The sequence below is a fragment of the Mesoplodon densirostris genome, chromosome 9, assembly GCF_025265405.1.
Source record: "Mesoplodon densirostris isolate mMesDen1 chromosome 9, mMesDen1 primary haplotype, whole genome shotgun sequence".
Classification (NCBI taxonomy): domain Eukaryota; kingdom Metazoa; phylum Chordata; class Mammalia; order Artiodactyla; family Ziphiidae; genus Mesoplodon; species Mesoplodon densirostris.
This window is the reverse complement of record NC_082669.1, coordinates 112,255,415-112,269,631: the sequence shown is the minus strand read 5'-3', so window position 1 is coordinate 112,269,631 and position 14,217 is coordinate 112,255,415. Positions and strand designations below refer to the sequence as shown.

The window sequence follows — 14,217 nt, the reverse complement described above, 5'->3', positions numbered from 1 at the left end:
TCAGATGTTAACACCTTCCTCCTGAAACTTGTTCCAAAAATGGTATTTTACAAGAATATACATGCAGATACATCAAAAACTGGGAACACCTCGCGTGAAGGCGAATGGTCCCTGCATACGGGCGACTGCCCAGTGAACTCAGAGGATGGGAGCTGCCACCCACTCTGACGTGCCTTACCAGCCACACTCTCTCATACAAACATCTGTGGCTCTTTTGCCACAGAAAATTCACCATTTTCAAAACAGGATGAATTGTACTCTAGCCTAAAGTCATATTTCTAAGCATAAATGGTGATTATGGATAAAATAAATGGTTCCTCTGAGGAGCCTTTAAGTGAGAGAGACAAGGCTCCACCCCTCTGAGCTACAAGGATGCTGCGAGCACTTCAGGATAGGACAGAGGCGGGTTACTCACCCTGTGGAACACATGGGAACACGAAAGCAGCACCTGTTCACGAGAAGACAAAGAGATGTTCGAAGTTTAAATTAGTTTAAAAGAGAAGCAGCATAAATGCATTAATTAAAAGAAAAATTCTGACTATTTAAAAAGTAGGCTGTGTTGTTTCTTTGACAAATTTACAAAGCAGATTAACAACTTTGATATTTACAATATTTAGCGTTTAACATAGCACAGGTATATAATCTCAACAAGAAAAATTAACAACAATCTGAAACATCAAACGAACACATGAAGTTTGCTGTAGAATGAGTGTATATTTAAAACGGAAACAATTACAAAAGAGAAGTATTTCTGGGCAGATCCAAAGAGAGAGTGCACGCTGGTGAGGACCCAGGCTGGGGGGCGGGGAGCAGAGAAGGGAAAACAAATATCTTTCCTTAGGACTTTGTTCAACTCAACTGCACTCTTAAATTTAATTAGCAATACACCCTAGAGACATATGAATCACTTTTTCTTTTTTAAATGCAGGGGAAGTGTGGTCTCCAGAAAATTCCACCTTCCTGTGACCCAAATTCTCCACCAAGTGATGACATTCTGGGCTGTGACAAAGGAGCTTGGACTGAACGAAGAAAAAGGTAGCTGGCTCTTCTGGAAGGAAAGGCCAGGGAGGGGTGAGACCGGGACAGCCAGCACGAAGCGACTCAGGCGCCCGTGGCCTCTCTCCGAATGTGTGGGACGGAGAGAGGCGGCAGAGGCATTTCACCAGCAGTGCAGGCTTCCACTTTCCCAGGGCCACGTGATCCTGGTGAAACTTTCCAGTTTCAAAGTGACCCCCCCGTGCCTTCCTTCGGTCTACACTTTTCTTCTTTAATGGGAAGAATGGAAGAAATATCAGAACAAATAGAACTTAGAAAGTTCTAAAACCTTTCCTTGAAACTTACTGCGTGCCACCAATAACCCTAAATTGGAAAAACTCAGTAATGAGGGTCCTTTTTAATTATCACCCTTGAATCTAACAGCAACCTTTCGTGTATTCAATTGCTCATTCTCAGTAGAATCATCTTTCAGAGTGTTTTATCTATCAACAGACATTCGATGATCTATATTGAATAATATTTTACTCTGTATATTTAAAATATACTTTTAGGGCTTCCCTGGTGGTGCAGTGGTTGAGAGTCTGCCTGCCGATGCAGGGGACACGGGTTCGTGCCCCGGTCCGGGAGGATCCCACATGCCATGGAGAGGCTGGGCCCGTGAGCCATGGCCGCTGAGCCTGTGCGTCTGGAGCCTGTGCTCCACGACGGGAGGGGCCACAACAGTAAGAGGCCCGCGTACCAAAAAAAAAAAAAAATATCTATATCTATATCTATCTATCTATCTATCTATCTGTATCTATATCTATATATATATATATATACTTTTAATGTCCATAAATATTTGTTATTGGCAAACACTCTCTGAGATAACAAAAATAAACGATTCAGCGGTGGTGAATACACTAAAAATGTCCCAGAAGTTCAGATTAGATTCTAGCTGTCCCAAGCACACTTCCTGAGCTGGCCTACTGTGGATCACGTGAATTGTTTATGTCCTCATCTGTTAAAGGGGTATAATGCCTACCTCAGAGGCACATGAGATTAACTGAAGCCTTCTCAAATCATTAAATGTCGGGAAAATGCCAACTATTTATAACTAAGGAAAAAGCTAAACATGAGAACAATAACTAGAAATGCAAAATAAACACGTGTCTATACCTATAACCAAAAATACTATAGTGAGAAATTTATAAAAAACAAAATGGAAGAAATGGTGGGCATGTTGCATCCTGATTCCCCCTTAAGATATTCAACTTCAAACTTTCATTCTTCATACCACAGTCAGGCTAGATATTTATAGCATAATTAAGAAAGAGGTTGCTGGGTCCAGAAAGATTCCTTGTGGCTTTATTAGCTCTTTTGCTACTAAAATGCTAAATCATCCTAGAGGTATTTCTGTGCTTTAAGGGCTAATATCTTTCTGAAATATCCAACTTTCATATATGTAAGATTAGGTTCTGATAGAGAACTGGAACATAGTAAGTATGTTTAAAATAACGTGTGAGTTCAAATTAGTAAAGAACAAAATTTTATGACTGTGAACTAACTCATTAACAGTGAAACTTATTAAAGCAAATTAAGTTTGAGGGTTTGTGTGCCAGTATAGTAAGTAAAGCTGGGGTTCCTAGGCTGTGAATTTTAAGCCTGCCTTTAACTGTATTTGCTGTATTTTTTACAGCAAAGTTCCAAGTGCCTCTGTGTAGAAAGCACAATGCTATGCATGTGAGAAATCACTACACGGTGGCCATTAGCTCAAAAAAAAAAATCTAAGAATAGCAGAGTCCCTAACTTTCAGGAGATTAAAATTTAATTAGGCAGACAAAGTATGTATAGAAAAAACCCCTATGACATAGATTGATTGTATATTATGCATATTATCATCAATCTTACTATGGTAAACTTTCATGAATAAAGATTGTTAAAAGATTTTACTTAAAGATCCTTCCACAGATTCTTTGGAGATATTCAAGCTTGGTTTTTCTTTTATGGTTTCAAGTCACAAAACAACTTAAAAGTTCCCCATCCTTCTGCCCTCGGTGCTCTCCCAGCGGCGTCCCCACTCACCCCCAGCTGCTGACAGCCAGTGGAATGGGAACATTCCTTTTGTACAAACTTTGTACTTGAGAACTAACAGTATTCAGTAAATAAGACTGTTTAATGAGGGTGTTTAGCTCTTTCTCACACACATACTTTAATTAATGGAAACAAAATGTAAGTCTTTGAGGGTCACATAGGAGGAACAGGCTGGAAAATGAAGCATGGACTCCCTTAGCCCTAGTTCAGAGACCAGTCACTAGAGAATGCCCCACGGGCCTGCTTATCTAAGCTCACGCTAAACACCTGCGGGCGAAGTTCGAATTCTTCTTTGCATATTGGGCACGGCTGCATGGACTCCCCTTGCAGGATGGATCTTTGCTTCACTTTTTCCCATTCATCTGATGACAGTGGCAAAGGGGGAGGTTCAAAGAGGCCCAACTTCTGTGCTGAAGTTAAAACAATATGAAATGTGAGTTAAATCTTTCAGAATATGGTAACTCATGCATAATTTTAATGACATTATTTTGCAAATATTAAAGCAAAACATTTCCATTGCATACTTTATTCCACCATATTTAGAATGCTGCTTTTTTACGGGTGCACAGAAGTCAAGGAGAATACTATCTTACATTTATGCTTTAGACTTTTATTTACAAAGCATTCCCCATATCTATTTCATTTTCATAATGATTCTATAAGGTAGGCCGGACTGATCACTTTTACAAATGTTTTCACAGGTATTGGCCAAAGGTCTTCCCCATCTCTCAGCTAACTTCTCTCTCGGCCTTTGGCATTGCCTCCTTCCAATTTAGCTTGTTTCTGCCGTCAGTGACCTTTGTAAAGTGAGCATCAATCCAGTTCTTCCCTTGCTAAAAGATTCCTATGACATGCAATCACTGTCAGGGTAGTCCCTTCCTTCAGCGGTGTTTGAGAACCTACCGCGTGCGTACCCTGGAGCAGGCCTGGTATGCGGAAATACCATTCCGGTGGAAACACTCACTCTGAAGAAGGAAGTTCCACAGCTCGGCAGGATGGCAGTACTCCCTCCACCCCCACCCCAGGCCATCGAGTGGACACGGAGTCAACCTACAGGGCCGTCTTCAGGGACAGAGAGTGAAGGGTTACATCTATCAAACAAGCACAGGAGGCTGCAACAGGAATGCTCAGAGTACCAAAAAGAGCTCTCGAAAATGGAAACCTTTCAGCATTTAACGGAAATGTGAAAGTCAACCAAAAGCCTGGGAGAGGAAGTTAAGATAAAAGTAGAAAAATATAGGAGGAGACAGAAAATAGGAAAACTGAAGGATCAGTCTGACATCTGAAAGACAGGAATTCCAGAAAGAAAACAAAGAAAACGGAGAGTAAATAAAGAGTCCAAATGTCTCCCGTTAGAGGACATGCATTTCTAGCTTGAGAGGACACAGCAAGGCCCAGAAGGAAGGACTCACACCAAGTCCTTTCACTGTGAAACTGCAGAGGCAGAAAAAGATCCCAAAGGACCAGGAATCAGAATCATATCAGACATATCTATAGCAACACAGACACCAGAAAGCAATACTTTCAAAATTCTGAGATAAAGATTCCCATATCAAAATCTCTTATTAGCCACAATCCAATGTCAGAGCAGAATAAAAGTATCTTTTGTCTGCAAGCCTGTATGTGGCCTCTCATGCACTCTTTCTTAGGAAGCTCCTGGGGGATAACTTCACTGCAGGGCACGAGTCAACTAAGGGAAAGAAGACCTAACACAAAAGAGCCAAAGGTCCTCAATCCACAGGATGACGCTGAGAAAAGATCTGGTGTTAACAGCTCTGCACCAGCCCCACAGAGCAACTGGTCCAGATGGGAGCAGGATGATGGAAGGTTCTAGAAGAAATGTCTCCATGAAGATAAAATGAAAGATCACCTATTGTATTTTATTTTTACTATTTTAAAAAATTTTTTATTTATTTTTTGGCCGCGTTGGGTCTTCATTGCTGTGCATGGGCTTTCTCTAGTTGTGGCGAGCGGGGACTACTCTTCGTTGCAGTGCACGAGCTTCTCATTGCGGTGGCTTCTCTTGTTGCAGAGCATGGCCTTTAGGTGCTCGGGCTTCAGTAGTTGTGGCATGCGGGCTCAGTAGTTGTGGCTCGCGGGCTCTAGAGCACAGACTCTGTAGTTGTGGCGCATGGGCTTATTTGCTCTGCAGCATGTGGGATCTTCCCGGGCCAGGGCTCGAACCCATGTCCCCTGCACTGGCAGGTGGATTCTTTCCTCTTTTTTCTTTTGTTTTTCGGTACGCGGGGCTCTCACTGTTGTGGCCTCTCCCGTTGTGGAGCACAGGCTTGGACGCACAGGCTCAGCGGCCATGGCTCGCAGGCCTAGCCACTCCGCGGCATGTGGGATCTTCCCGGACCAGGGCACGAACCCGTGTCCCCCACATCGGCAGGTGGACTCTCAACCACTGCGCCACCAGAGAAGCCCCATGGCAGGTGGATTCTTAACCACTGTGCCACCAGGGAAGTCCCTACCTACTGTATTTTAATGTATTGAGAGAATATATTTTTGGAAGAGATTTTTGGGACAAATTTTGGGTCTTTTCCTATCCAGTTATTAAGACATATTACAAAATTATATAAATTAAAACAGTGAGATAATGACATAGAAACAGAAGCCCCAAATCACACACTATCTCTCCCTCTCTCCCATAAACACAGAAAAGTTGGTATATGCATAAGGTAGTGCCACAGCCAGCTAAGGATGGTTTATGGTTTGAGGGAAGAATCTAACCTAAATTGTTATACCAACTGATGTTCCCCAAACCATTTGCAAAATAATACTGTGATGAGTTCTAAATGTGAAAGGCAAAACTTCAAAGGTAGTAAAGAAGATGTTGGGACATCTTTGTGATCTCAGAATGGGTAAGGATTTAAATCCCCCAAATCATAAACGATAAAGAGAAAAACTGATAGACTTAACAGTAATCAGAATGAAGATTTTATTCAAATATAAAATCAGACATAAAATTAAAAGATGTTGACAGGCCCAGAGAAGATATTGTCTGTGGCTAAAACAACATGGGATTAATGTGAAGAGAACACAAAGCACTCCAGCAAATCAGCAAGAAAAGGCAGCAAACCCAAGTGCAATACTATGTTTGGATAATAATTAAGAGCATGTGTGGGGACCTTCAAGATGGCGGAGGAGTGAGACGTGGAGATAGCCTTCCTCTCCACAAATACATCAGAAATACATCTACATGCGGAACAACGCCTACAGAACACCTACTGAACGCTGGCAGAAGAACTCAGACTTCCCAAAAGGCAAGAAAGTCCCCATGTACCTGGGTAGGGCAAAAGAAAAAGGAATAAACAGAGACAAAAGGATAGGGACGGGACCTGCACCAGTGGGAGGGAGCCGTGGAGGAGGAAAGGTCTCCACACACTAGGAGCCCCTTCGCGGGCAGAGACTGCGGGTGGCGGAGAGAGGAGCTTCGGAGCCGCGGAGGAGAGCACAGCCACAGGGGTACGGAGGGCAAAGCAGAGAGATTCCCGCACAGAGGATTGGTGCCGACGGGCACTCACCAGCCTGAGAGGCTTGTCTGCTCACCGCCGGGGTGGGCGGGGCTGGGAGCTGAGGCTCGGCTTCGGTCGGAGCACAGGGAGAGGACTGGGGTTGGCGGCGTGAACACAGCCTGAAGGGGCTAGTGCGCCACGGCTGGCCGGGAGGGAGTCCGGGGAAAAGTCTGGACCTGCCGAAGAGGCAAGAGACTTCTTCTTCCCTCTTTGTTTCCTGGTGCGCGAGGAGAGGGGATTCAGAGCGCCGCTTAAAGGAGCTCCACAGACAGGCGCGAGCCGCGGCTATCAGCGCGGACCCTAGACACGGGCATGAGACGCTAAGGCTGCTGCTGCTGCCACCAAGAAGCCTGTGTGTGAGCACAGGTCACTCTCCACACCTCCCCTCCCGGGAGCCTGTGCAGCCCGCCACCGCCAGGGTCCCGGGATCCAGGGACAACTTCCCCAGGGGAATACACGGCGCATCTCAGGCTGGTGCAATGTCACGCCGGCCTCCGCCGACGCACGCTCGCCCCGCACTCCGTACCCCTCCCTCCCCCGGCCTGAGTGAGCCAGAGCCCCCGATGCAGCGGCTCCTTTAACTCCGTCCTGTCTGAGTGAAGGACAGACGCCCTCCGGCGACCTACACGCAGAGGCGGGGCCAAATCCAAAGCTGAACCCCAGGAGCTGTGCGAACAAAGAAGAGAAAGGGAAATCTCGCCCAGCAGACTCAGGAGCAGCGGATTAAATCTCCACAGTCAACTTGATGTACCTGCATCTGTGGAATAACTGAATAGACAACGAATCATCCCAAAACTGAGGTGGTGGACTTTGGGAGCAACTGTAGACTTGGGGTTTGCTTTCTGCATCCAATTTGTTTATGGTTTTATGTTTATCTTAGTTTAATATTTAGAGTTTATTATCATTGGTAGATTTGTTTATTGATTTGGTTGCTCTCTTCCTCCTTTTTAAAAAATATATAGACATATATATATATTTTTCCTTTTTCTCTTTTTGTGAGTGTGTATGTGAATGCTTCTTTGTGTGATTTTGTCTGTATACCTTTGCTTTTACCAGTTGTCCTAGGGTTCTGTCTATCTGTTTTTCCTTTTTCTTTTGGTTTGGTTTTTGTTTGTTTGTTTTAGTATAGTTTATAGTGCTTGTTATCATTGGTGGATTTGTTTTTTGGTTTGGCTGCTCTCTTTTTTTCTTTTTTAAATTACTTTGGAATTTTTTTATTTTTAAGAATTATTTTTTATTTTGATAACTTTCTTTTTTTTTTCTCCCTTTTCTTCTGAGCCATGTGGCTAACAGGGTCTTGGTGCTCTGGCCAGGTGTCAGGCCTGAGCCTCTGAGGTGGGAGAGCTGAGTTCAGGACATTGGTCCACCAGAGACCTCCCAGCTTCACATAATATCAAATGGTGAAAATCTCCCAGAGATCTCCATCTCAACGCTAAGACCTAGCTCCACTCAATGACCAGCAAGCTATAGTGATGGATACCCTATGTCAAACAACTAGCAAGACAGGAACACAGCCCCACCCATTAGCAGAGAGGCTGCCTAAAATCATAAGAAGTTCACAGACACCCCAAAACACACCACCGGACGCAGTCCTGCCCACCAGAAAGACAAGATCCAGCCTCATCCACTAGAACACAGGCACCAGTCCCCTCCACCAGGAAGCCTACACAAGCCACTGAACCAACCTTACCCACTGGGGACAGACACCAAAAACAACAGGAACTATGAACCTGCAGCCTGCAAAAAGGAGACCCCAAACACAGTAAGTTAAACAAAATGAGAAGACAGAGAGACACAGCAGATGAAGGAGCAAGGTAAAAACCCACCAGACCAAACAAATGAAGAGGAAGTAGGCAGTCTACCTGAAAAAGAATTCAGAATAATGATAGTAAAGATGATCCAAAATCTTGGAAACAGAATGGAGAAAATACAAGAAACGTTTAACAAGGACCTAGAAGAACTAAAGAGCAAACAAACAATGATGAACACCACAGTAAATGAAATTAAAAATTCTCTAGAAGGAATCAATAGCAGAATAACTGATGCAGAAGAACGGACAAGTGATGTGGAACATAAAATAGTGGAAACAACTACTGCAGAGCAGAATAAAGAAAAAATGAAAAGAATTGAGGACAATCTTAGAGACCTCTGGGACAACATTAAATGCACCAACATTCGAATTATGGGGGTCCCAGAAGAAGAAGAGAAAAAGAAAGGGACTGAGAAAATATTTGAAGAGATTATAGTTGAAAACTTCCCTAATATGGCAAAGAAAATAGTTAATCAAGTCCAGGAAGCACAGAGAGTCCTGTACAGGATAAATCTAAGGAGAAACATGCCAAGACACATATTAATCAAACTATCAAAAATTAAATACAAAGAAAAAATATTAAGAGCAACAAGGGAAAAATAACATACAAGGGAATCCCTATAAGGTTAACAGCTGATCTTTCAGCAGAAACTCTGCAAGCCAGAAGGGAATGGCAGGAAATATTTAAAGTGATGAAAGGGTCTTTTGTGTTTTCATACAAATTGTGAAATTTTTTGTTCTAGTCTGTGAAAAATGCCATTGGTAATTTGATAGGGATTGCATTGAATCTGTAGATTGCTTTGGGTAGTATAGTCATTTTCACAATGTTGATGCTTCCAATCTAAGAACATGGTATATCTCTCCATCTATTTGTATCATCTTTAATTTCTTTCATCAATGTCTTATAATTTTCTGCATACAGGTCTTTTGTTTCCTTAGGTAGGTTTACTCCTAGGTATTTTATTATTTTTATTGCAATGGTAAATGTTAGAGTTTCCATAATTTCACTCTCAGATTTTTCATCCTTAGTGTATAGGAATGCAAGGGATTTCTGTGCATTAATTTTGTACCCTGCTACTTTGCCAAATTCATTGATTAGCTCTAGTAGTTTTCTGGTAGCATCTTTAGGATTCTCTATGTATAGTATCACGTCATCTGCAAACAGTGACTGCTTTACTTCTTCTTTTCCGATTTGGATTCGTTTTATTTCTTTTTCTTCTCTGATTGCTTTGGCTAAGACTTCCAAAACTATGTTGAATAATAGTAGTGAGAGTGGGCAGATGTTATGTATATTTTACCACAACAAAAATTTTAAACCCCCAAGCCCCTCTCCTCATCCAACCCCTCCCGTTTCTTCCCTGCTCTCCCGCTCTCCTCCATCCCGGCTTGCCAGGCTCTGCCACTCTGTTCTTATTTCAGCTCCTCAAATGCCCCAGGTCTCTTGCCTCAGAGCCCTGCCTCTGTCTTTTCCTCCGTCAAGAACATTCTTCCTCTGTTCTTCACAGGGATAAACCCTTTTTATCCTTTGAATCTATGGCAGAAGCTAGCTGATGTTCACCAGTCTATTCCCCTCCTCCTGGGCACACAGCTGGACCTTACTTCCCAGCCTCCCTTGCAAAAAATAAAAATAAGAAATAAAAATCAAAACCTTTTCTATTCCTAATTTTGCAGTTTAAAATAATCTCGGACTTGTAAACGGTTGTAAAACCGTGTAAAGAATCCTCACGTGCTTTGCACTCGACCTCCCTAGATGTTCACATTTTACACGACCTGAGTGCAATGGTCCAATCTAGCAATTTATGTTGATCCAATGTGCTCGATTAATCTATACTCCCCGCAGGATGTCGTTCTTGTCTCACTGACGTCGTTTTGTTCTGACCCTGATCACTCACAGGGCTCAGTTGGCCTGTCCCCTTGGCCTGCCAGGATCTGGGACAGCACCTCAGTCTTTATTTGCTTCTCTTGACGCTTTTGCAGAGCGCTGGCCAGGAACTGTGTAGAATGTCCTTCCACCTGGGTCATCTAAGGTTTTCTCAGAGTTACACTCGGAGATGCATCTTTGGCGAGAATGCCCTAGGAGGGATCTGTGTCCTTCTGAGAGCCTGGCGTTGGACTTTGTCACTTGGTAAAGGTGCTGTCACTTCTCCTGCGGTGAGTTGGTCCCTGGGGCAATGCCATGAGGCTGTGCCCCCACCTGTGTCTCAACGCGACTCCCCTGCTAGTTCCAGCATCCTCAGATGGTTGTTATCAGTGTGTTCTTTACCACATGGTGATTTTCTATTTCTAGTTCTGGTCTACTATACTTATAGTTGTTATTCTACTGTAAGAAAGAGCCTTTCCCATTACTAATTTATTTCTTCAATTATTTATTTATGTCACTGTAGATTAATAGATATCTACTTTATTCTGTTTTTACTTATTCTTACTCTACTTATCATTACTATCTTTATTTTCTTGCTTAAATTGGCCCCATTATCGCTTTTAAACTTCAGTACAGACATATCTTTCTGTAAGATTATAAGTTAAAATAATTTCTGTACCAGAGAAAATGGTACTAGTAATCTCAACTAGATTCTTTAGCTCTAATAAGTCAAAATACAAATGAAGATTAGCTTACCTAAAGTTAATGGTGGTGGCTTTGGATCAAGAACATATTCTTTTTCTGAATCTTCAACTTTAGAGCGTTGTGTGGTTTTTTTAAGTCCAGTATCTATTACTGCTTTTGTATTTCTTTTTAGAGACTTGGATCTGTTCTCTGTCCAAGAATGTACATTTGTACATTTGTCCTTTGTCTTAGAATGATCTGCTATTGAAAGATTTCGAAGTTGAAGATCATGTAAAATGTGATCTTGTAAAGCCACTGCAGTGACTGCTAAGTTATCCTGTTTAGACGAATGACCCTAGAAAGTGGGGAAAAAAGCCTTACATGAAGAACATTATCTAATGTACCATTTACAAGAAAGCTTATGCTTTAACACTCAACCTTGATGGCATACCAGACCAAATCCAGTAGTAAAGAATGCTTCACCCATCGTTACCCAAGTCAGGGGAGCAAAGCCCAGTCTCACCATTTATGTTAATGACATAGTAACATCTTTTCACTTAATTTCTAAGGCCTTAATCATAATATGAATATATGCATTCTGACGTATATAAGCTGTGCGTGACTGAGCACATTCTGTTTCACTATAATTAGACTCCAGGCAAAGCTTACTTCTGTTATACTAAAGAGAATCTTGCATTTAAGTGTATGCTTTTTTTAGTGAAAACTTATACAAAATACAATTTCCATGCAGCTAAGAGATGCTTACACCAAGTACTACAGCTGACAGTTCCTCACTGAAGCAAGGTTTGCAAACTATTTTTTATACTGTCAGCTGAATTAAAATATATTCATGAGTAAAACAATGTGTATGTTTTAAAAAGGATTGTGTACCTTGTTTTTTAACATGCTGACTCAGGAGAAGTGGTTGCTTGGCTATATCAAATTATATCATCATTTCATATCCCAGTCCTTTGATTCTTCTACTGTAAAAAAGCCAACAGAAAGCCAACGTTAGAGTGTACCTAAAATCTCTGACGAAGTTTACGGGGAAGAGAAATATGGAGAGTCTAACTGATGATGAATGCGCACCAGCACAGCACTAAGCTCTGTGCTGTGATCCCAGAGGAACTCAAGCCGGTCATCTGCTGGAGTAATTAGGGAGTACTGCTGAGGTCCTGACTGTAAGACAAGAGACGAATTAATCCCAAATATGTATCTCAGGATCAACACCTACATTCAGTTAGTCCCGCAGAATGAGCTTCCTAAGGGGTGAGTGCAGAATGAGGAAAGCAAGCACAGTGGAAAGGAGTCTGTGAGATCCCCACGACCCCTTAGCAGTGAGGTGACAGCTTCTACGGCAACCCCGTTCCCCTTCAATTCTGGCATCAAGAGGAGAATGAAGGAGTTTCCATCTAATACTTCATCACAACAGTCTAGGCTGAAGAAATGGTAGAAGGTATTTAAAATGCTGGAAGATCACCTTCTACTTTCAAAATGCCTACAACCTGGCGGAATATAGTTTGCGTCATCCTAACAATTCTTTAATAATCATAGCTAGCTATCTGCAGTCGACAATTTTATCTCAAGTGTCTACACTGTAAGCCACTGGGCTTAACATCAAGAGCTTTTAAAAACTGTGCCCCTTGTAAGTCCTATAGTGTCGTTAAATTTCAGCATTAGAAACTATTTTCAACTATTTAGTCCAACTTCATTTTAAAAGGAGAAAACATATCCAGAGATTACTGACTCCTCCAAAATTATATAATTAGTCTGTGGCAGCAGTAGGGTTAGAAACTTAATCCTCAGCCAGTATTAAGAGCTAAAATTAATAGGAATATTTTTTCTTCGTAAATTCCATTGTTAACAATTAGTTAAAAGAGGTAGGGCTTGGTAAAAAGATACCACTGTGGTGGCAAAGTCATTAGTTACCGATTTGTCTAAGTGACTTTAAGCTAATTTATAAACATGCTAGTTAAAAACACAGGAACAGGGCTTCCCTGGTGGCGCAGTGGTTGAGAGTCCGCCTGCCGATGCAGGGGACACGGGTTCGTGCCCCGATCCCGGAAGATCCCACATGCCGCGGAGCGGCTGGGCCCGCGAGCCATGGCCGCGGAGCCTGTGTGTCCGGAGCCTGTGCTCCGCAACGGGAGAGGCCACAGCAGTGAGAGGCCCGCGTACAGCAAGCAAAAAAAAAAAAAAAAAAAACAAAAAAAACAAAACAGGAACACCAGAGAAAGTTTTTAAAAGACAATTGGACACACTGTGTTGCCAAGTTTTGTAACTTAGGAATTCCTTGTTTTACATTTTTGATGAGATTCCACCCAGGTTGGCCAGAAGCACAGAAACAGTTGTAAAATGACAGTCCTCCTGTCCCTGGGTATCCGTGGGACTGGTTCCAGGACCCGCTGTTTTTCACCAAAACCCCAGGATGCTCAAGTCCCAGAGTCAGGCTCCACCCGACCCCCGTCCTCCGCCAGGGAGAGTGTAGCACTGCGGTACATATTTACTGAAGAAAATCCGGGTATGGCCTGCAGGTGGGCCCCGCAGTTCACACCCTCGTTCAAGGGTCAACTGTATGTGTTAACCGTGGATCCCCTTTCAGTAACGGGCTGGTTGAGGTTCTCAGTGACCGTTCTAGGTCCTCCCAAGGGATGGCCACGGAGTAGGCGGGCTGCCCTGGGGACCCGAGGACCTTTGGGGCTGCACAAGACAGTCCCGGCTACTCCCGCCTCCAGGGTGCCTCCTCCCTTGCCCTCCCCAACCCATCCCACCCCTCCTCCCTACTCCACCCGGGGCCGCACCTGCAGCGGAACCGACCCCGCCCTCTGCACACACACCGCGGCCGACGCCCTCCACCTCTGCGGCTCGCCGTTGCCTAGCAACCGCCGCCGCTCCGGTCACACGCCAGCGCGCATGCTCAACGGCCCAGTCCTGCCCCACTCTGAGCACCACTTTCCGGAAGCCCGCTGCGGCTCTGCCACACTGCGCATACTCGCAGGTCCGCCCTTCGTGCAGCCACACTGCGCATGCTCACCGGCTCTGCCCTGAACACAGTACAGAAGCCTCTATCGCTTGGGAGGTGCTTTTACACCGCGCATGCTCATCTGCTGCGCGCCGCACAGGGCCGCGCCGCGCATGCTCGCCGCCGCGCGCGCTCGCGCAAGTGTCGCGGGCGGAGTGTGGGATGCGGGGCGCGGACGCACGTGGGGCGCGGACGCACGTGGGGCGCGTCCTCGAGTTCCCAGGCTCCGTGGATTCCTTCGCTTAACGCTCGT

The 14,217-nt window shown here is 43.9% G+C and overlaps 1 protein-coding gene across 1 annotated transcript in view; it reads right to left on the bottom strand.

Moving 5' to 3' along the window:
* Positions 1-13,831, bottom strand: part of RNF32 (ring finger protein 32) — a 44,170-nt gene extending 30,339 nt beyond the window's left edge. The window contains exons 1-5 of the mRNA XM_060108207.1: positions 13,744-13,831; positions 11,834-11,925; positions 11,015-11,297; positions 3,337-3,479; positions 416-448 (exon numbers count right to left, since the gene is read on the bottom strand). Coding sequence (XP_059964190.1) covers positions 416-448; positions 3,337-3,479; positions 11,015-11,297; positions 11,834-11,848 — 474 coding nt within the window. The 5' untranslated portion in view covers positions 11,849-11,925; positions 13,744-13,831. The remainder of the gene's footprint in view (positions 1-415; positions 449-3,336; positions 3,480-11,014; positions 11,298-11,833; positions 11,926-13,743) is intronic.
* Between the last annotated feature and the right edge of the window lie 386 nt (positions 13,832-14,217).